The 23,704-nt window shown below is 34.3% G+C and overlaps 1 protein-coding gene across 1 annotated transcript; it reads right to left on the reverse strand.

Moving 5' to 3' along the window:
- Window positions 1-6,931: 6,931 nt before the first annotated feature.
- LOC124352857 (putative transferase CAF17 homolog, mitochondrial) lies at window positions 6,932-20,729 on the reverse strand. The gene is made up of 3 exons (XM_046802568.1): window positions 20,491-20,729; window positions 12,528-13,697; window positions 6,932-7,287 (listed from the first exon to the last, which is right to left on the reverse strand). Exon 2 carries the CDS (start codon window positions 13,666-13,668, stop codon window positions 12,541-12,543), a length of 1,128 nt encoding a protein of 375 aa, XP_046658524.1. The 5' UTR covers window positions 13,669-13,697; window positions 20,491-20,729; the 3' UTR covers window positions 6,932-7,287; window positions 12,528-12,540.
- Window positions 20,730-23,704: the final 2,975 nt, after the last annotated feature.

Genomic DNA, 23,704 nt, shown 5'->3' on the forward strand with positions numbered 1-23,704 from the left:
GCCGTTTTTTTAACATTATAGACATGTAAAACATACAAATGTAAGATAAGCTATATCAATCTACCACAACTCAAAACAATATATTACTCACTATTATGTATATACATTGTTAAAATTGAGTGAGTTCTTCTGTGGGAGGAAACATGTATCATTATTTGATTATGAGGAATAATACAGTAGCTTATAACAATATTAAAATAAACTGTTCAAATTATTGATGCACAGAATGTAATAGATTTTCTATACGTTCATTTGTATACAGGAAGATCGCCGATTCTTTTGAAGTATTTCTTTCACGCGAATTATTATAAACATCAGACCGAGTATGTATATAACAAAACAAACACACGATATTACTACTGTAGTAACGCGCACATAAAGTCCGGATCGCTATATCGTTGGAGGATGTGTAAAAATCGTTTGCTTCAACACCTCCACTAACTCGTATAAAACATGTAACACCTCCGAAAGCACGCACATTATGCAGGAATACCAGGAAACGATAAAAATATACATTTGGCAACGGATGTATGCCAGCTTTATATCTGTTTGGCGCCAAAATATTCAATAACCATTATTGGAGTTTATGGGGCGGCAAGAATCGATATGTTTATGGTTAAACGCGCCGGTGACCGTAAACTGGGGCGGCGTGTCTACAAACAGGCGTGTAGCCGCCGGCCGTGCCGTGCTCCTGTTGCGGCAAACACAGCTAAGAATAGAGAGCTTCAGGCTGTACACTGTAGGATAACGCCATACAACACTACAAGTCACATTGATACGTTTCCTCCACTACTACTTTTTTAACAATCTAAAGACACGTTTACACCAAAGTTGACAAAAGATTGAAGAGGACTAAAAGTAGCTTTTCTCAAATTAGAGCAACAAGCGGAAGTTTTTGTGTTGAAAACGAAATGTTGCTCTTCTCAAATATAGACCAACAATTGGAAAACGTGTTTCCGAAGAATTGGCGTAGTGTCAAGGATGTCGGATGAAGAAGACGCAATTATTGCCGCGGCTGCCTTGCGTCACAAAGTTCAATTAGTTCACTGGTTTTGGTCCTGGTCCATTCGTTCTCACTACAGCCTTCCATCTTGACACAAAGCCAACGAAACACACGATATCACCAAAAACCCCTGCAGCTGAAGTACACGCGTGCACTGACAGTCCTGAGTTGAGCAGGCCCGTGCTGGGTACGTCGAAAGGGCGGGGGACAGGGGTGGTGAGGGCACCAACCAACTGGGATACCGGGGGGTATGGAATACCCCCCATGATGGCGGGGGGTCCGGGGGTTCCCCCCCCCGGGAATTGTTGAAAAAATAAACACCTAAAAACGTGTTTTTAAGCTACATGAAGCACATTTTTCTTCAAGCAGTAACGAAGAAAATTTACACTTTAGCAAAGACCTGTTCATTGTAAAAATATTACAAATAATGCACACAAATCAAAGGTACAAAAAATTTAATAAACCACTGAAATCTGCGTTTTTTACCTTATTTGACACTTACAAAATTGTAATGAACGAACATTGCTTATTTTTATGCATTATCAATTTAAAAAATAAGAATGAAATCAATAAATTTGAACGTATATACCTCGAAAAAGGAAAATAAATAAATAGTAGTTAGTTGCAAACACTTTGAAACTAATTAAGTTGTTAATTTTTTCGAGCATCTCCTCTTTCCTACCCTCCCCCAACACGACTGCGTTATAGAATCGCCCACTGCCACTGCGCAAATGTGTAGACCCGCTCAGTCAGCAATTCGGCAAGGCTTACATGTTACATTTTAAACAACATTTTAACTCAAACGAGTTTCCATCGTTTGTATTATAGTGTCTACAACACAGTTATAGACAGTTATCCTGAAAGAAGTATCTTCAGGAGAAGAGGCAACACTTTCATCACTACATTTTTCACCGGCCATTTTTTTATTATCCTTGACCTTGACTTTTTGAATGTAGTTTCCATCATCAAATCTTTCAGATCCTTAAATTCTGAGGACGCCTCGATCTTCTCATTGAATTTCCTAACGAATGTGTGTGCTGCTTCTAGAGTTTCATAAAACCAATTTCGCAGGTCTTTCAGTCTTTCAGTTGCTGACTCTATTAGCCTCCGGGCTTGAGCAAAGTCAAGATTCTTCGTTTGGAGGTAGTCTGATAACGGTGTAGTAACTTTAAATATTTGCAGGAAGGTCATTGCAATAACTGTTGTTTCAAACTCTAGAAACTTACTAAGAAGTCCTGTTGCACTACTCCTGACTGTAGTGTTAAATTCAGGGGACAAGGAAATCTTTTGTAACGCTACGGTCAGTTCATGGAATACATGTTTGGCTTGATGTGAAGGGTCAAGTGGGGTGCTTGTTGTCCAATTATCAATCCTGCCAAATATCTTAGTGGTAGCATCACACTTACTCCGCCAACGTGTAGCACCAATAGCGCCGAGTTTAAAAACAGGATTTTCTGCTGAATAAAACTGTTGTCTCTTTAATGATTCCTTTAAAAATACTTGTGCCTATTGGAGCAAACCAAAAAATGTGATCGTTGAAGGAAGTATTTGTGCTGTATCAGTAAGAACTAGGTTTAAAACATGAGCGTAGCATCAAGTGTGTATATGGTTCGGAATTCTCTCCGACAATTTCGCAGTTAAGCCTGCATAGGCTCCACTCATATTTGACGCTCCATCAAAAGCATTAGCTATACAATTTTCCACTGGGATTCCGACATTTTTCAATGTATTTTCTAAAGAATCCATCAGAACATCGGCTTTAGTTGATGATACACATTGTAAAGCTATCAGTCTTTCCTGCACTTGGCCTCCGTTTACGAACCGAACAAACGTCTGAACATTGATCATTTCCTGATATGTCTATTGTAGTGTCCATTAAAATGAAGAAGTTTACCGCTTCCTTCACTTGAGCTGATATATTACTTACAATTTCATCACGAAGAATTTTAACAATTTTAATCAATGTTGTATTGCTGAGAAATGTCACGTGGCTACCTCTTCCGACTACCTTTTTCTTCTCTCCTGTTCCTTTTCCTTTTTAGCTCTTTTCTCGAATGATTTTTGGCTTTTTCGTCTAGTTTCAAGAGGGCGCCGGTTTACCTTTAAGGTGAGGGCGCAGGGGGACACGTCCCCCAGTCCCCCCGGGCCAGCACGGGCCTGGAGTTGAGCAGGGACGGAAGGGGGGAGTTCTACCAACTTGTTTCCTTTATGTTGCTTGCGCCGAGCGGCGCATCGCAAGCAAACCAAATCTTTCACTTACTTTTATCCTTTACTGACTTTCCCGCGAGAAACCAAAAATTTAGTGAAGATTTGTCTATCCACATAAGCAGATGGACGGCAGAAAAATGCTTGAATGTTTTTGAAAAAAGCAACAAATTGTCAGCAAACTCGTGGCTCAAAACTTAGTGGAAGTCCTTTGGTATACACGCAGCTTAAGAGCCAGTTTTACCATGTATAAGCATACAACCTATAGTTTTTGTGAAATAGAGGATTTTCCCTAGAGAAAGAAATCTACCATCAGTCGCGCTAGGTGTTATGGAAGTCATAACGGGATTAGTAAAGAAGGTGTTGGAATTTTTTCCCACAGATCATGTGTTTTGTAGCTGAGACACTCATAAACCAATCGACAGACACGTAAATAATAATTACATCAGTGTCGTCAGCTAACAGGAAAAAGAACTAGGAAAGTAGCGGGAGGAAAAAATTTACCTTCAAGGCCCAAACAAAAAATATTTTAACACATTCTCCTTCAAGCCACTTTGAATTAAACAACTAGTCGTATCGTCTCTTTTTATTGCCACTGTCATATAACCGAGAAAAGTTTGCCTCTATGTCTCGGACTTAAACTCATTTACACTCGCATGGGACGCAAAATTGAACGATGGGGTACAACATTTCTTAAAACATCGAGAGTAAATATTATATCAACATCAATATGCTGCCTGTAAATTTAAGTCACGCATAAAGTGGTTTTTATATCCTGCACAAGTATGCATACTAAAACAGCTTTCTAAGCTGCCATAAGGATTTGGACTGTGAAGATGCACCACGCGGCGGGGAAAAATAACGATTGTTCTGGAACAAACGATGATATTTATCCAAAACCACAACTGTACCGGGAGAGCGTCTGCGCCCTGTTGATACCACAATCCATCGTGTTAATTACTTCACTCACAACTAGCAATTCTTGTGTACACTGTCTGTATCTGTTGTCCGGGAGAAACAAATAGGCAGGAGCTCGTACAATGCGAGGCATTGATCACCCCTGAACACATGGCATCTTGGTTTAGCCTCCACCCATTACCGGTTTCCGGTTCCTGTATTTTACTGACTTAGAGTCCAATGAGATAGTTTCTAGGTATTTGTTTCTTTGGATGTATCATTACGTTGATTAAATATATAAAGTGATATGGTAGTGAGATGAATACGAATCATCACTTTGGTTTTGTAAAATGAGACTTAGAAATCACCTGGCCAACTGATGGAAGTTTAATTTAATTTTAGATCGCCATGTAGATACTGAATTGGCGCGCATACAATTTTGCGACAAAGTTTTATTGTTGATAACAATGATGTGTGCAACGTTACGTTGAATTAGTGATTACAGTTCTTCATTGCAAACTGATAATACAACATATGGACCAGGTTAATCTTGAATTTCAGAACACCTATCGACACTTGTTAAGCGAGTTAGTCTAGTATGTGTCACAATGTAATTGAATTCAGTATATCTCATAAACGTTGTAGATATACTATGACTGTACCACAGAACAGTCCATGACGGAGATGCAAGGTATTCATGATGGCAATAACTCACAAACTGACCAAGTGTCAGTGTTTGGGCGCATATTTTAGCAGCAGTCAAAATAATGAGTGGTTAATAAAACACTTTACGCGCCGAATCTTGCATAATAATATAAAGTTCTATTGTAACGAAGACGAGGTGATCATAATTTATGTGTAAGGTTTTAAACCGAGCATATAACTTTGATGATTAGTCATATTTTGAAATACGACACCTGTACCGATTTTTAATATTGTTTGTTTTTCCACCCCCCCCCCCCCCCACCCCCCCCCCCCCCCACCCCCCCCCCCCCCCACCCCCCCCCCCCCCCACCCCCCCCCCCCCCCACCCCCCCCCCCCCCCAAATTAATTCATTCACATATTGCCTATGGTATTATAGTATATGGTGGTACAAGTAAAGCTAATCTGAATAGAATTCTAATTTTGCAAAAGAAAGCACTTCGTATCATGTTAAAATTAAAATGGAATGATTCAGTAAAGATTCATTTTTCAGAGCTGGGTAATCTCACTGTTTATAGCCAGTATGTTTTTGAGGTGTGTCTGTTCATCAAAAGAAATTTTAATAATTTTGTGAGAAACGGAGACAGTCATAAATATAACACAAGGTGTAAAAATGACCTGACTTTTGACCAACATAAATTAAGGATGTATAAAAAAAACCATCATATTCAGGTATAAAATATTTCAATAGACTGCCTAAAGAAATTAAAACAATAGAGGACTTATATAAATTCAAAACTAAGTTGAAAACAATGATGCTGGGCAGGCCCCTGTATGCATTGGAGGAGTTTTTTTATTTTATTTTAATAATATACTGATAGTTTAAATATTATTTGTAATATTGTTATGTGTAGTTTGTAATATCATTTGTGTAAAATATTAATTAAAGTATAATCAAGCTGTTTTAGTATGCTAAATAGATCACAATTAAATAAATTATCATTTTTATAAATAAAATTATTGTAAAAAAAGATTATAAAAAGCCTTAGCCAACTCCTTTTAGTATACAGAAGAATTCTGTACATGAATTTCTTAAAATGTATCTTAGAGTTTGTAGAAAGTAATGTAATGACACTATTCTGTACATGTTGTGCAATTGTGAATAAAGGAATTTGAATATGAATATCAATCTTCACAGCGAAAAAACTCGCGAAGAGCAACAGCCGAAAAAAGCAAGACAAAGTCAAAGCAATGTTAAGACAATGCTGACAGTTTTTTTTTTACCAGGACGGCGTTGTTCATCACGAATATGCTCCAAGAGGCTAGACAGTGAATAAGGAGTATTATCTTGAGGTCCTAAGGCGGCTACGAGATGCAGTGCACAGGAAACGACCTGAACTGTGGACAAGCCGTGACTGGATCCTGCACCACGACAACGCGCCAGCTCATTCCTCAAATCCTATTTAGCGTTTTTTGGTCAAACATGACATCAACCAACTGCGACAGCCTCCCAACAGTCCTTATATAGCTCCTTGTGACTTCTGGCTATTTCCGAAATTAAAAATTCCTTCGAAAGGAAAAAGATTTGACGATGTTGAACAAATAAACAAAATACAACGAAGGACCTGTTAGCCAGTCATTCCGCAAAATGAATTTAAGGAGTGTTTCCGGAAGTGGGAGGAGCGTTGGAATAAGGTAGTGGCTTGTGGAGGGGAGTACTTTGAAGGGAACTAGATTGCCGTTGTCGCCGAGTAACGTCAGTTCATGCTAGATGTCAAGGTCGGATACTTTTTGGACACACTTCGTACAAACTTAATTGTTACATTGATTTTACATCTAAAATATGAGAGAAATTTATTTAAATAGTACACTGAAGTTAACAATATACTACTACTACTACTATAGCACTTTCAAAGGTACGAACATTTTTATTATTCATCTACGATGGTAAAGCTCTACCGCTCAACTGTCATGATCTTACTCCCAGTGATCATTGTTAAGATATTTTTATGTACAGAAGTGCGTTTTCATTGGTGTGCCAACTTTTTTCATATTCCTGGAAGGCATATTTCAAAATAATAATTTTAATTTGAGTTTGTGACAGCAACTCAGGATACAATTTAAGTTTTGTATATTATACTATAATTAGGAAAAAATGGAATACTGTTGAATAAAAACACGAATTCTTACTTTCTACATTTATTTAATCTGACATGAAACTGAGGAGGAAACAGATTGATATTCTGTAAAGCACAATGCAGGCAATAAAAGTTAATATAAAAGAAACTACAGTCAGTTGCTTGACAAAATGGTTTCTTACACAAAGTACAGTCACTACCAAGTATCAAGAAACTGTCCTCTGTTGGGTGGTGAGAATGGATCTTTCATGACATAACATTCATTAGACATGTTGATCAGTTTAGAGAATGGGGGCTGTTTCCCTTTGTAATCGTAGTTCTCTGATAGTCCACATGCCGTACATCTGAACTCTGCCTCTGGCTCTACTTCTCTGGCTAAGTTGATCTCAGACATCTTCACTCTGGAATAAAGAAAGTGCTTTATAATACCATAACCAATTTTAAATATCAAGTTTTTATGAATTATTCTTTGTTACAACTTTCATTTTTCATTCATGTTCAATTCTGAAAAACCTCTATATTAAAAATGTTGAAGTAGATTATAACAAGTTAATTAAGGTTTTGAAAGGCATAATGCTTGTGAGAAGTTTGTGTTAAAAATAATCCTCACAGAAGGAAGGGGAAACAATATCTAAATAAGTTGTTTAACTAAAAAGTTTACAAATAGCTGTCTGTGATTTTGAAACATTTTTGATTAAGCTCTTAGAGATAGATTTCAGTGAGAGCTTAAATCACCAACTATTCAGAGCTAGGTATTAGCAGAATGGGCTAGATTTATTTAAATTCATCGGTAATGCTCTTTTGCATTAAATTTTCAATTAATTAGGTATCCTTACCTCAAATCTGGTGAGGTATTATCACAAGTTACATGTTTTGGATATACTTCATTGTGAGGATACAGCATAAAATTAAATTCGTTGAATGGCTTAAATTTTGTAGTTAAAATCACATAACATGAACAAACACTCAGTTCACAAAGGCATATTAAAACTTTGTATGCCTACAGGTACACGGTGCAACACCAGTGAAATGTTATCTCCGAAACATGTAAATTATGACAACACCTCACTGGTTATTTTAAGATTTGACAGATGTAAGGATACCAATTAACTTTCAGAAGGAGCTAGTCTAAGCTTTTCTAAGCCTCTTGAACTTGTCCTCCTAACAAGTGGTGTATATGGAAAATAAAGTGATTTATTCAGCTGATACAGGAGTGATTTAAGAGATAAAAATACCCTACTGGGGACTCTGGAATTTTGCCCCAGGAAATTGTTGTGATTTAAGACTTAATGAATGTGTTCTACAAACTATGAATGTAGCTTAAAACAAACTACTAAGTGCAATTTTAACGGTTTTATTTGGGGGGGGGGAGAGCCCTTCCTCATAAGCCCATGATCCTAACAGAAAGTGCAAAGAAAAATGTTAGATCACTACATCAGTAAAAAACAACTTAACTTCATTAAGCCATCAGCAAGTAAATTGTCTTTAGACATAAACCAGTTGATGTCAAACATGTCAACTAGTAGAATGAGAAATGGTGACAAACATAATCAACATGATACCTTTGTGGACAACAATTAATGTTTTCAATGTGGTAAATGATGAAAAAATGCAAAAACTTGTCAATATGTAGAGTACCCCCGTTTCTTTTGTAAAAAAATAGGCATTTATCGAACATGTTTAAATCTTTCAAGAAAAAGCAGTAGTAAACTTATACGAGATCAGACAAAATGGAGGATGAACCTCAAGTTGATCACAGTGACAATGAGGAGTTTGAATTGAGCATCATTGCTCATGTTAACAATAGTAAACCAGATGTACTGGTTATAAATATAATCATTAATGATGTACCAAATAACGGTTCTTGACGCCATGCCGGACGTTACTGTCATGTCTGATTGTTAATTTTAAACACTTTTATAAAGAAGAAGAAATGTAATATAAGGTTGAAAGGCTACAATATTTCAGATACTGTAATGTACGCAAACATTAAGTAGAATCAGCTAATTGCTTTTCTATACTGCTGTTCTAAAGCAGTTGATAAACCACAGTGAATCAACAACAGAAATTATAACTAAAAATAAATTGAGAAAAACTGACACTGCACTCTATTAGGGATGACAAAATCTGTCTGAAAGTGTTTCTATGATTTTCTGCTATTGTGTTCAGGTGGAAAATTATAACTTGTGAAAAATACAAGAAATATTGTTTATAGTGACATAACAGATCTCGCAGAGGGATCGGTAATATCACTATGACATAAGGTTTGTTGTTACTAGTCACACAGTTAAAGACTGTGGACTAAGGTTTGTGGGGGAGTAGTCCATCCACCACCCCATGTGAGGAATTAAAAGGGTCTGTATTGTGGATAAATCATCTTCCTTCCCATCATTCCTTTGCTCTTCCATTATTATTCTTTCTATTATTTTATATTCTATTCTTTCTTATTATTCTTTTCTTTCCCTTTACTGTCTATGTTGTAGGCAATTAATAATGCCCATGATATCTAAAACCATGATGCAAATGTCGCCATTACAAGGAGTCTATATTTGGGAGTCCAAAGCTTCCAGAACTAATGCAGTAAGACAGGGCAGGTTTCAGGGTCTAGGATTCCTTCCCATGTTTGCAGTTATCATTGGGATTGTTGCCTCTGGGAGTTGAATATTAGCATCTCAACTTGTGACCCCAGGGACAATTTGGGCAGGGTCTTTTCAAATAATCATCGGAACCTAGCCGAAAGTCAAGTGATAACAGTTCTGTTCTGAGGGACAGTTTCAGATCATGCACAAGAACAAAATGGAGATGCTTAAAAGCATCTTATGAAAGTGCCTCTATTTGAGATATTAAGCTTCAAAATCTAGTGCAGCTAGATGGCGAGGGGTGCAGAGAACAATATTTCTGCCATTAACCAACCATTGCTGACCTCAGGAATTCTTAGCTAGAGACCTTGCTAACTAGTAAAGTTATTTTACATCTCTTTTTGGTTTCATGTACAGGCATGCTGTAACGAAAGAAAAATCTTTGTTTAAAGTTTGTTATTGACGATTGAAGGTTTGAAGGGATAACATGAATGATTTCGATCTTTTGCCATTATTAACGATAGTGAAAAGCAACTCTTCTCAATCCATAAATAATGACTACAGAGGAGCTTGAATTGTTAATCTGATGAGATCCATTTTAAAGGTCCAAAGATTCTGAGTGTGATGTGATGAGATGACAGTGTGCACAGAAGGAAATTTTGGATAATGTGCCATTATCCTTTAACCACGCCGAAAACAATCTTAAACTAATAAGAACGTCAAGTTCAGCTCCATTTCAACCTCCACTTAGTGCAGCATCTAAAGTCTGATGCTGTGACAGACTTGACACCTTGAATCAACATCCGCCTTGAGATCCAAACCAGTCGGCGACGAAAAAGTTCAAAACGAACTCTTTACACCGTTTCAATATCAAAGACATGTACTCCAGAAGGAGTTCTCATTATTTCATCAGGTGCACAATTGAGTGTACCAACGCTCTATGTTATGTGAATCTAAAACCATTTTTAAGAAATAAAAAAAATAATAAACTTCTATTTCCAGAAAGAATTTTTAGACAGTCGCAAACTATACATTGCACAAAAATTATTAAAATGCTTTCATTTTAAGCTTTATCTTTATTAACTTTATATGCTAAGTGAAATTCATATTTTCTTTGTTAGTTCTGAGTTTTCTTTCTATTTTTATTTCTTCTTCCCTTAATGTTTTGTATAATAGTTATCCTTTTTTTCTATATTTGTTAGAAATTCTATTATAAACTTGTTTATTGTTCCTTACATTGAATTTACCTGTCTTTCTTGTCGTGTTTTAAACATCCTTGTTATTTTGTGTCATAGCTGTGTATTAGAGTATTTATTATAATGTTATATTTTATTCAGATTTTATCATCTTTTTAATCTTTGTTTCTGTAATATTATTACGAATTAACACTTTGACAACATCTATTGCATGCATAATGCTAATTGATGAAAGAGGATGATTGAAGAGCCTGTAATTAAAAAAAAACCCTCTCATATTTTCATTACTTACTGAATTCCATTTCTAAATAGATGTAATTTTATGTCAGATATACACACACAATTTCAAATTATAGCCTAACAATTGTTACTTAAAAAAATTACTTCTTTAATTTTAGTAGTCACAATAAACATACAATACATAAAAATTCAAATGTCAATATAAAACATCATGGACTAAGTAAACTATGAATAGCCATACTGTCATCTGTTTGAAAGTGTGTAATAAACATATTGCTATCTTTAAAAGATATATTCAGAGGATGTGTTAAAAATAGAAATTTTACAATCCGGTGAGAATAACTCACCTCACCAGAGTTATATTTTAAATTAATATTTTTTTTATTAATTAAAATATTATCTTGTTCCTGTCAACAGTGCAATTAATGTAAATTTTAATATTTTTCATATCTTCATAACAGCACAATTTTTATAATTCATTATTGTCTAGTAATTGCAGTCATTTCTCTGAATTGGAAGTACATTTACAGTTTTAAATTTTTTATTAGATTTTGACGTGACAACGTCTTAAATTAGGTTGCGGCTCGGAGTCACTCATGAAAAAGTGTAACGCCCGGTAACGTTACGATGCCCGTCCAGTGGGTCAGCAGATAACTGTGGGTCCGCCGCACGGATAAAGCAGATAACTATGTTTTAATCGTGAAAATGTGGAGTGCTTAGATTCGTCATTTACAACAACTACAACAATAAAGGTAAATAATTGTACACTGATATTTCATTATCGTAAACTATGATTGATTGATTAATTGTTAGATTGACACAAAAGTTGAGAAACTGAGTTTATAGGTTATGTCATACTATTGACAAATGTTGATAGTGTTAAGTAAATTATTAGTTTAAATCACTCTGCAATCAATCGTAATTCAGTCGATTGAGAAGAAACAGCGCGTATTGCTAGTCAAACATTTAAAATAACAAATTATAACCTCTAACCTGTCATAACAGTGCGACCAAACAAACAAACGAAATAAACCGACCAATCACCACGCGCGGAGTTAGAATTTAACTGTGTTTAGCAAGAATTTCAAATTCCAATTTTAGTAAATGTTTTATTCAACTTTACCATTTACAATAAAAAATTTTAATTAATTTCAAATTATGTACAATGTTTTAGTAAACAAAATATATTTCTATAGTTAAAATTTGTGCAATTCTTATTTTCATTCAATTCCTTGTTCCTATTGTGCAATTTAATAATATTCATATCAATAAATATTCTACCGAGAAAAAGACGTTGTCACGTAAAATCTTCGCCCGTAAAACCGACTTTACAGGCAACCATAATTTTTTTTGCTTATTTATATTTTTTAACAATTTCTTTTTACAATTTTTACTTTGTACTTCTATAAATTGTTGTTTTAAGATTAGTGTATTACTTGTACTGGTATTGTAAAAGTATTTGTATTTTTAAGAAGTTAAAATGTTAACAAATATGTTCCTATGAATACAAATGACATATACGTTCCTATGTACGTGTATTGACTTTGAACTGTACATTAGACGATGCTAACGGTTGCACTGGTGTGCCAAAAATAAATTATTTAAAATTTTGTAAATTTCAATTACCTCTTGTGATTTGTCAACTCCTTCCAGTATCCACCCTTTCCTTGGACAGTTCCTGGGGCCACCAAAAAGGCCTAACTGTTTCACCCTCAATATTTCTAACTTTCAACTTGTGCACTTCTAGTGCTTCTGCAATTCTCATCAGACCTAAAGCACAATTCTTCTCCACTCCCCTGAGTTTACCAATTGCAGTTTTCCTATCTCCTGCAGCAGCCTCGATGGGTGTGTCAACAGGAAAGTTCCCGCTCGTCACTTCTGATTCCAACAACAGAGGCATTAACCGTTTCCTGACAACTCCAGTGTGGTGAGTTCGAGCTGTGAGCTCCTGCCCGATATAACAGCCTTTGTGGAAACTGACTCCATGGAGATAATCACAATTTACCTCTAAAGGGAAGCATTTCCCAATCGGTAACTCTTCGGTGCCCTCACCCACTCCTAACCTGTATCGGAACATGCGATACGAATATGGTGAAGAAGTTTCTACTTTGACACCAGCTTTTTGTACAGCATCCACTATATTTTCACCATCTGGAGCAATGACTCTACTACCCAAACTCGATAATCTTGGATCTGCATAAACTAAAGCACTATCAAGAACCAAATCATTTAAAAATGTAAGTCCCGCTTTATCTTCAAGATTAGGTAAAGTACATGGTACAATTTGTTCTTGTTTTAGGCTGTTAATGGTATTAGTTGAAATTTCAATTGATATAGGATTGAAAAGAGCCCATACTTTATATTCATTATCTATAGAGTCAATATTTATTTTTCTCCGCACTCGATACATCTTCAGATGCCTCACAAGGTCACTGAGTCCTTGACTGTCACACTCCACAAAATAAGTGTTCTCTTCATTTGTCTTGTAAATTATTGAGTCATAGAGTACTCTTCCTTTGGTGTTGAGAAACATTGAAAATAAACTTTTACCATTTTCTTGTAAATGTCTCATATCATTAGTCACAATACCTTGTAAGAAGGGTAAAACATCATCCCCCCCACTCACTCTCACTAAACCACGTGTCTTCAACAGCTCAGCTTGGCATGAAATGTTCAATAGCCTCTGGTGCGTTTTATTGAAAACATTTGTGAATTCAGTTTTCATTAGTGATCTGACACAATTCAGTTTTACTCTATTCAGAATCATTTTGGACTGCTTGCTTCTTCGGTAGGTATCTAAACAGACAACATAAAAACGTCTGCATTGATTATAACCAAGAAGCAAAACATGAACTATTACTTTACAATAAAAATAAGTTTTCATTGAAACACTTTTCACTTTAAAAGCCAACAGTAATTAAGCATTTTAGTACTTAATGTTACAGACTTGGGAGTTTTTAACATTCAATCTTAAATAAAGAAGGACTATCTTTAGAATATTCCCAAAGTGAAATCCTCCTTTGGATTTTTATAAATGGAACCACAAGGTTTGTGGCAAATCATTCAAATTTAATTAAAATGGAATATTGGTATGTTTATTGTAATTAAATCAACCTATCCATTCATTTGCTGTGTTAAAAATTAAATTATGAAAATTCTACAAAATAGCTGAATGTTATTAAAAGTTTAATAAGAGTATAAAACTTTGAAATCACAGAGTGTTTTTCTTTGTAATATTGCAAAAACTGAAATTTTCAACGTTAAATTACAATATTATTTACATGCTTTATTATTGAAGAACCTTAAAATTTCTTTCATTATGAATCTTTTGATCAGTAAAAACAAACATAAAGGTAAGAACTTAATTTATTGGAATAAGTGTCAAGTATCAGATAATATGGAGAAAGTTTTCTCCTCCAGAAATATTATTCATGTTGGTCCCTCTCAAACCCACTATTACATTCTTACAGTCAATTGTGCCTATACACATAACCACAACAGCCTTCCTGAGGACCTCCTACAAGATACTGTCAATTTTGTACCACCAGTAAGTGTCTTTAACTGTTTCATTGTAGCCTCTCCAAGTTTTCCTCTTCTAATGTGTTTAGAAGATTTACTCTTTAACTGCCCTTAACTGGCTAAAGAAAAAACCCAACTGCAACTCTGACTCAATAAAGAACAAGTCAACTCCTGTCCAAACTGTAGCATCCTCAGCCATTGTCACAACTTATATTTATACATATAATACATTATGATTGATGGTATAAACATATCTGAAAAAAAACTTCTTATACAGTTTAAGTTTTCTAGACCCTCGTATGATGGATGGCCTCTTGGGCCATATCCCATTCCTAAATCAGCTATTTTAATACAATCCATATACTGCAGTGCTCACACCACATACATCTACCTGGTGTAACAAGTAACTTCCAAAACAGTCTAAGATAATATCTTACCCCGTCCTCCACGTCATAAACATTACCAATCAGTCTTTGAGAGAGTCCACTTTAATCATAAAGGTAATATAGGTTAATCCATGTCACAGGAAGATATTCCCATCTATAAAAACTTGAATAACTAAACCTTACAGGTAGTATATTGGAGCCTTAAAGTCTGAAAGCAAAAACTTTTTCAGTAAGTGCCTATGGAGAAACTGAATATCTGTACACAATTTCAAAAGAATTTTGGTTGAATCTGTTCTGAAATTTAGAGTTTCAGATCAGAGATTTATAGCATCTATTTCATTAAGTTTATTAGTTTCTAACTTTACACGCTAGTAAGTGGAAACCTGAAATCGGAACGTGCACAATTCAACGTTATTAGTGTGCAATCAATTGTGCCAAGAATTCACTGTTTTCCTACTTGCATGTTTTAGCACCAAATATGTTTGGAGATCCTGTGATAAGTTAGTACATAGTAACAAAGATTTTCACTGATTCCAGCAATTGATTATGAAGGCATGCTAAAAGAGTAACCGTGAGAGTACATCGAGAATTGATTTAGACCAATATTTCATCTTTTAAGACTTCTCAACACGATGAAAGTTTTGTTACTGCATGTATAACGTTATTTCTATTTCTGTGGTTGAGTTGTAACATTTTCTAAGTCTTAACAATCATTTATTACACAAGACTGAATTGTACACAAGTTTCAACACACAATATTTACAATAATTTTGTAACGATCTGATAAGTGAATGACATCACAATTTTCTACAAGTTATTGCATATTTCGGCTTATAGGCCTAGGTTTTAAAAAGATTTTCTGTGACAATGAACTTTAAAGATTTTTTAACCAACCAATAAAATATGTTGCTGTGTAATTGAGCCAGAGTTCTCAATTGTCACTGATATACAGCTAAAATACCGTTAGCTGCAACTCAGCAACTTAAAATGTCATTTTGACTAAGTAAACCTAGTAAAAATAATTCAAGTTGATACCTACAAATTTAAAATATGGATACTTTTTTGCGATGAAAGCAGAAATATTACAGGTGCAAACATTTTCAATGCTGCACTGCACTGATAGCAATAAAAAAATAAAAAAAAACATAGGCTATCTCGATATAATCAATAAAATAAAAAATTGTAGAGGGTCTGATAGATGCATGAGAGCTACAAAATCATAGGCCTATATCCATTGTAAGTACATGGATACACAGATACACATATATGGATACTACATGGTAACACTCTTATGATTGTACTATCTGATATAAAAACTGGGGTTGCAGTGTAAGTGGCCAACACTTGAATTATCGATATTCATGAGTGACAAATCCTCGATATAAGTACTTAAACCGAGTTATGTTCTAGGTCTTTCAAATTACAGTATAGTTTGGCTGTTTTTATATCTTAAAAAGTAATAATTTTGTGATGAATAACAAAATTCCTAGGCTATGAATATTTAGCCTATAACATATACAGTAACAAACAAAACAGTGTAACATTTAATATTTTTAAAGAAAAACTTCTAACAAAATTGTGACACAAATGAAACATGTACATCGCCATTGTACTTAAGGCCATTACAGACAAGCAGTATTACTGTCGGTAACATTTTTATTCAGTGGTAACTATTACCAAGATAATGTGTTACAAGTAACACTGTTATTTCAGTTTTCAGCTGGGTTGAATGATTTTGCCTTCTCATAAGAACTTTATGGTATTAAGTTATTTGGTACCCATTAACCCTTTGAGTGCAGACGTTCGATTTTACCGGACGTTCGGAAAAAGTCACTAAAAATTATAACCTTTAATATTTTTAAATGATATCATATTGAAATGTTTGTGAAGAATCATTCTTTTCAAAATAAATTGTTAAAGAACACTTCTGATCAAACTTTAAATTATGAAACTCACATATAAAAATTTTTGGTTGCCATAGCTACCGGAAACAATGTGGCAATAGTTTCTTAAAAGTTTCTTTAAAGTTTAACTTACTCATTATTGAAGATAATAATATATATTTTTCAAGATTTACAGACAATTGCATACACTTTCCAGTGATATGAACTGAGAAAAGGACATGAATTTTTTTGGTCATAATAATTTGGTTGAAAAATGAAATTTAAAAAATTTTGCATTTTTTTTAGTAAGTCCATTTTTGGTATTCCTAAATTTAGTGTTATGATAACTTTGTTATTTTATGTTAATTAAACACAGTTTTCAGAGAAAAATTTTAAAAAATCATGTTTATAGCTTAATAAATAATTGAACTGTGAATTTTTTACTAAAACCTTGCAAAATGCCTGCAAAAGGGCTGGCACTTTTAGGTACACCCACTAGAAAAATACCTGGCACTTTTCAGTATACCCACTCAATAAATACTTGGCACTCAAAGGGTTAACAGGCGACGCGATTTTGTGCAAGCAATGATGCTAAGAATGGAAATAATATACACTATGAAATGTTATTATGTGATATAAGTAGTTTTCAATTAGGTTATCATTAAAATGTTACTAGTATTACCACAGAGATAACTTACAAGCGCTCAAGTGATCTGAGCTTGAATTTGGGTACCATCTCGAGTGTGGGGTGGTGCCGAGGCGCCCCCGAAGTTCGCACTGATGGCCAAGGATATTTCCAATCGGTACATTCCCAATCTCAGATCATGTCACAAAAGTAGAATTTCTCTGACATCAGATCACGTTGAGCAATCTGGGATATGATCTTAGGTCAGGAAAGTACAGAATGGAAATGCCCCAGGCTATAAATACGGGCTTTGGTGGTTTCCTCCATTCTGCACCTCTAGCAAAAAAAGAAAAACATCCCTCAAGATAGTAACCAAATTCAAGCTCAGATCACGTGAGTACTCATAAATGTTGACTTTATGATATGTACATAGCTGTATATAGCCTTCCAACAATAGTAGATAGGAACTGAGTAGTATCCAATAATTAATTGTATTGTATAGTACAAATTTGAAATAGCCCGTTTATAATTTTATTAGTCTACAAGTCTAAATACTACATTGTAGTGAGTTATTTAAATTTTTAAATACTATGTGGAAATAGACCCAGACATGTTAGACCTCAACACGTTATTTTGTAATAGATATTGACAAATAACAGTATTTCCCATGTTTCTAGTGGCCATTGCTCAAGTACCACACGTACATATGATTTAACTTTGTTTGAATTAATTTGTAACAATAATGTCAAACTGAATTATGCTATAGACTTAATTATACGATTGTATTATATTGAAGCTATATTTTTATATGTCAAAGAAATGTACGCATTTTAAATAATAGAAAATAATACAACCTTATTTATACTAAGTTTGAGCAGCTTAGTACTTACAATTACTTTACAGGGTAAATAAGTCTGACAGTATTTAAATCATTCTAATCAATAGTTGATTCAGTTGTGGTTGTAGCTGCTTATAATACTGCAACCAAAAGGTCCTGTTAAAAATCATATTCTGCCAAAACTTAGATTGGGGTAGGGTACGATAAACAGACCCGTTTTTTTTATATTGAAATTGACAACCGATATTAGATATTACTTAATCATAACCATCGATATAATCAATCGATACTGATTAATTATTTTGAATAATTAACTTAAATCTATATCAACAGCTGCTGTAAACACTTTCAAAATAATACATGTAGGGTAATATTTCAATTTAAGATAAGTAACAATTGATTATTAAAAATAGCAGTCAATTTTAGAAAACTACACGACGTTGCTTTGAAAGATAAGACATGTGTTTTGTGGCTTCAACATGTTGGACTCGTACTGAAAAACCCATTATGTGAAATTTGTGGGAAAGAAAACAACTATAACTGTGAGAGGAGCAAATATGTTCGTCTTCAGTTATCCTAACTTTGGTTATAATTTGTTTGATCACTGTAATATTAAATTTCATATTTTAATTTAAAACATATGATTGCTATTGAGGACTAATAGATTACTTTTATATCGATTTATAGTCTAGGATTTGAGATGCGAATATTAGGTATCGATGATTACAATCTGTCGATATAAATTACCCTACCGGGTTCCGCTTATCGTACCCTACCCCTTAGATTATATGGTAGCTATAAGATAAAAGGCCGGAGCAGCAAATCACGAATTTGACGTTATCAACGTATTCTGCTCACCCTCCTGAACAAAAAATATACATAGTACTAGGGAGTGCAAATGACAAATAACATGATTTTAGGGGGTATATTCATAAGTGGTTAAGTTTCTAATGTTTTAATGTTCAGTTTATGTGCTTGTGTGTGATAGTCTGTTTACTTGTAATATTAGATGCGGCCGGGACTGATAGCAGCCTGATAACGTATCTGTTATCTGAGTTCTCTGGGGCAGTCAGTGCTTCACAAGATATCGTGTTCAGTAGGTGAATCAACCATCCACTAGTTCGACCACCAACCCTAGTGAATTGTGTGTGTCGGAGTGTTTAGTAGGGCACGTAAAGAGTTTACGTTTTAACCGAAACAAAATTATTTCCTTTTTAATTGAACATGGAATTTTTTTATAATGAGTGTATTTGTTCGTCGTGCAGTCGCGTGTTGTTTTTAAACCGGGAGACTTTGTTGTTTCGTTGCGATAGGAAAATTAGTAAGAAAAGAAGTTTTAAATGTTGCAATTTTTAAAAATCCACTTTTTTGTTGCTGCTGCCTCAGCTATATCCGCCAACACACTAATGGTAAGTGTTCTCTGTTAATATCCATCTATATATTTAGGCTATATTTGAGTTTTTTCAAGATTTATATTAAGTTTTTTAACTTTACATAATTTTGCCTTTGCATTACATTTCAATTTATATTTCTGATCAGCCCCTCTAGAATTTTATATTTTACTGATAGGTACTATCTCGAGGGATGTTTTTCTTTAATTGACATCAGCGCGGGGCAGCACCGAAGCTGCCGAAGCCCGTGCTGATTGCCGGAGGCATGTCATTCGTCTCATTTCGATAACAAGTAATTAATTTGTTGCTCGAAATTAAGAAAAACATTGTTCATTTTGATAAAAATTCTGCTCATTTCAGTATTATTTTTCATTTACGTTTGCAAAGATGGCGGCGCAACCGATGACGTCATCACGAGGTTGAATCATGGTCACAAAAGGTCACGTGACGCTAGACATGGATGTAGAAACATGGAAATATTACTCAGAGCGTGAATAGTTTGTTTAATTTTTTATGTTCTAGAACTTTGTTATTTCTCATTTCCACCCCATCAAACCTTATACTTTTTATGTTCTATAGGACGATTCCAATAAGTTAATAACGCAAAAGTCGTATTTTGCCGCTCCGGCCGTTTATATGATAATTACCGATTATATAATTAGGCTAGTTTGAATGTACAACAGTCATGTAACTTACAGAAAGATATAGAACTTTCCAAGAACACATTTTTATAGGCTAGTTTTGAGGATTAGGCTAGATGGTTTTTTTTGTCTGACTTCTGCAACTGTAGGCTACCAACTAGAATTGTTTTACTTCACTTTCTTACATTTAAAATATTAAATTAGGTCTGGCCTATTTACCTTATTTAATTTTTTACCACAAAACAGGCTAATTAATATTTACTTTTATTTGTATTTTGATTTGTTTGGTTATAATTCAGTATTTACCTTATAAAATCCTAGTCATAGATGTAGTTCTGCTCTCATATTATGACAAAAATCATGTAGTACAACTGATTCTTCCTCAGTTATTGGAGACTATTACTAAATCACTAAAATGTTTTAAACCATTGTTGTGAAATATTCAGCTGAATTAAAACTTACAACTACCGGAATTCGGAATTCTTAACAAAAGTCAAAGTAACAGCAGTGCAGTCTGCTCAGCTCAAACTGGTGCAACAAACACTTAAAAGTCAGCTGGTACAAGTACAAAGAGGAATATTGTTTTTTACATGAGTAAAGAAATGTGCCAGACCCCAAAAAGTCACACAATCCTCTATCGAACAATTTTATTATGTTCATGATGGATTTGATTATATATCAGTCTTTGAGAAGATCTTACATCCAATGCTAAAAATATGTTACCATTTGAACGTCGTATGTGTGCGCTATATAGCGACAAAATAAGGAAATAGCGATTATAAATATACTTTTAAAAACTAACATGTTTCATTAAAAAAAACTCTAAAAATAATAAAACTTAACATTTTAAATTTAATTCATAAGAATGGGGCAGTTATTATAAGATTAAAATGTGATTAAAAGATTTCTTATCGTAGTAAAATCTGTTGGAGAACAGAAAGGAAAGGCGTAGTGTCCAAGAAGAAAAAACTACAACCAAAGCAACTGGCAACATGTACATAACAAGATTTTCACCAGACCACGTGTAATAAACGGCCTTCGCTGAATTTGGATGAATATTTCAAGTCTATATCTAATTTTATTCTCGAGATATCATGCGGGCAGACAAACAAGCAAGCAAACAAACAGGATATATATTTTGCCAGCTCCTTTAATGATAGGCCTCAAGGATCATCAGTAAATCTCAAGCAGGGATAGCCCCATCATCGAATTTAATCTTTCCTTTGTAGAAATTAAGTATCATGTAAAATTTTAAATCTACAGATGAAATGGCACTCGAGGTATCCAGTGGAAGGTTAGGTTACGCTAGAGCTTAACCAAATCCCATAATCAGACATACACCGTCATTAAATACGATATGGGGGTCAAATGGCAGTCTCATAGAACCTTGATATAAAGGTTGTTGTGACTTGTCTCTTATTATATAGGTTCTTGAAGAAGAACTCAATTGATTTTGGGGTCAAGAGGTTCGTCCATCTGTGGATAACCCTTTCATTACGTTTTGTTTTCGGGTTATACGTTCAGTTTAAAAAACCAAAAAGTATTACGATGCGTACATTAGTTATATATTTAAAACTAAAGGTCTTCCTTAGTTTTACAACTAAAAAGGAGGCCTTTTTGATTTTACCATGATACCAAAAGCATTTTGGCTCTTATTGAACATAACTTGATCATTGATAATCAATTGTCATAAAGGTGTATTACATTTATGATACTTTTGGATAGGCAATTTTCATTTACAATGTCACTATATTGAGGTTTGTTACTTTTGGTTTAAGAACTTTGTTAAACATAGAGAGTTTTCCTGGATAACAACAACTGAGCAGGAGAAGGTAAACTGCCTTTAGGCGTGTTCCTATAGGTGAGTAAAACAATATAAGGATCTGTGTTTTAATGTTTACATTTTTAGCATATATTTAGCTATGTTTGCACCAGATTCAATTTGAGCATTTGATTGGGAATGTTAAGTGAAGTTCAAACATAGTCATAATATAAGTCATAAACATAACTAGATTGACTACACACATTTTTTGCGATAAAATCCTCTTTTGGGTGCAAGGTAAATTCCTTTTTAAATTTACGGATAGAGGATTTGATTATGTCTATAAGAATATATTGAAACCAATACTACAATAATTGTAGTAAAATTTGTAAAATTTGTTGTCGCTTGTAGCGTTGCGGTTATGCGCTATATAGCGGTTAACTAAGGAAACAGGCTACCTATAAATATACTACAGGAAACTTACATGTTATATTGAGTAAACTCTGACAATAATAAAAAAATTGGCATTTTAATTTTAATTCATAAAAATGAGGTAATTACTATAAGATTGAAATAAAAGATTTAGTATAGTAGAACCATCTATGCTTAAAGGAACAGAAGTGGGTTTGGCAAACAACATTTCTGTCACACAATCACCATAAAATGGATATAAGTTCTATTCTATAGAAGGTCAAAGGTTATATCATAGTGTAGTTACTTCGGCAGCTCTGTGTAATAGCATGTGTACTTGTCGTCTGACAGCGAGATAGCAACGTCTCATTATATGAACCATCTTTTATTTATATGATGAGGGGCATTGAAAAGTTGTACTGATCACATAGTTGTTTAGGGCTCACTATCCCAAATAAATTCTTCGCATCTAAATATATTTGTCTTTTTCAATCAAGCTTTTGATATTAAAGACTGATATTTTACTTATATGTAAGGTTTTTAATTTATGTTTTAAATTAAATCCTGAGTTATCAATTATTCCACTACGACGAGCTTTGGTAGGTCGATTAGACAAAGAATCATGAAAAATGTTGATTACCTTTTGGTAATTTAATAATAATCTGTGATATTTTAACGATCTTGCTTGAATAATTGTTTTACGTCGATACACAATTAAGTATTCTGTACTAAGAGAGCACCGAAACTTACTCCGTATATCAAAGGCGTATCAGGAAAATTGAGTTTGGGAGGGACTTGACCAATTACATCTCTGTTCACGGGTGGAAAAAGATCGGTCTCTTCTGTTTTTGTGTAATGTTTGAATCATACAGAACCTTTAGTAAATGAGGACAAAACCCTCAAGAAATGGGTAATAGGATTTTTGTCGTGCAAAACAGCTTCTTGTATCATTATGTCTACCTCTCAAAGTGCGTGTTGCCAAGACTCTATAATTTAGGAGCCACTTTACAAGCACGCAATCTAGTTTATATAATGGAATCGATGTAATGGTTATATCAACCTGACACCTTGCCATTTTCAGAGAAGACAGAAATGTTTTTAATCTTGGAGGAGCTATGGCCCCTCCCCTATATCTATAATTGGATTTAGGACTGCAGCCTCTTCATCTAAGACGTACTGTTGCTGATCAGATGATTAGTAAGATCTTGGATGGAGCCATTGAAGGTCGGGAACTGCTTGGTAGGCTGAACACAGGGGGCTCGGACTCGCACGATGTAGTATTTGCTCTCTCATTTGCATCTGCTCTTGCTCTTGCATTTACTGCTCTGTGTGAACTCTTTGGGACTC

Source organism: Homalodisca vitripennis, chromosome 1, assembly GCF_021130785.1.
Source record: "Homalodisca vitripennis isolate AUS2020 chromosome 1, UT_GWSS_2.1, whole genome shotgun sequence".
Lineage (NCBI taxonomy): Eukaryota > Metazoa > Arthropoda > Insecta > Hemiptera > Cicadellidae > Homalodisca > Homalodisca vitripennis.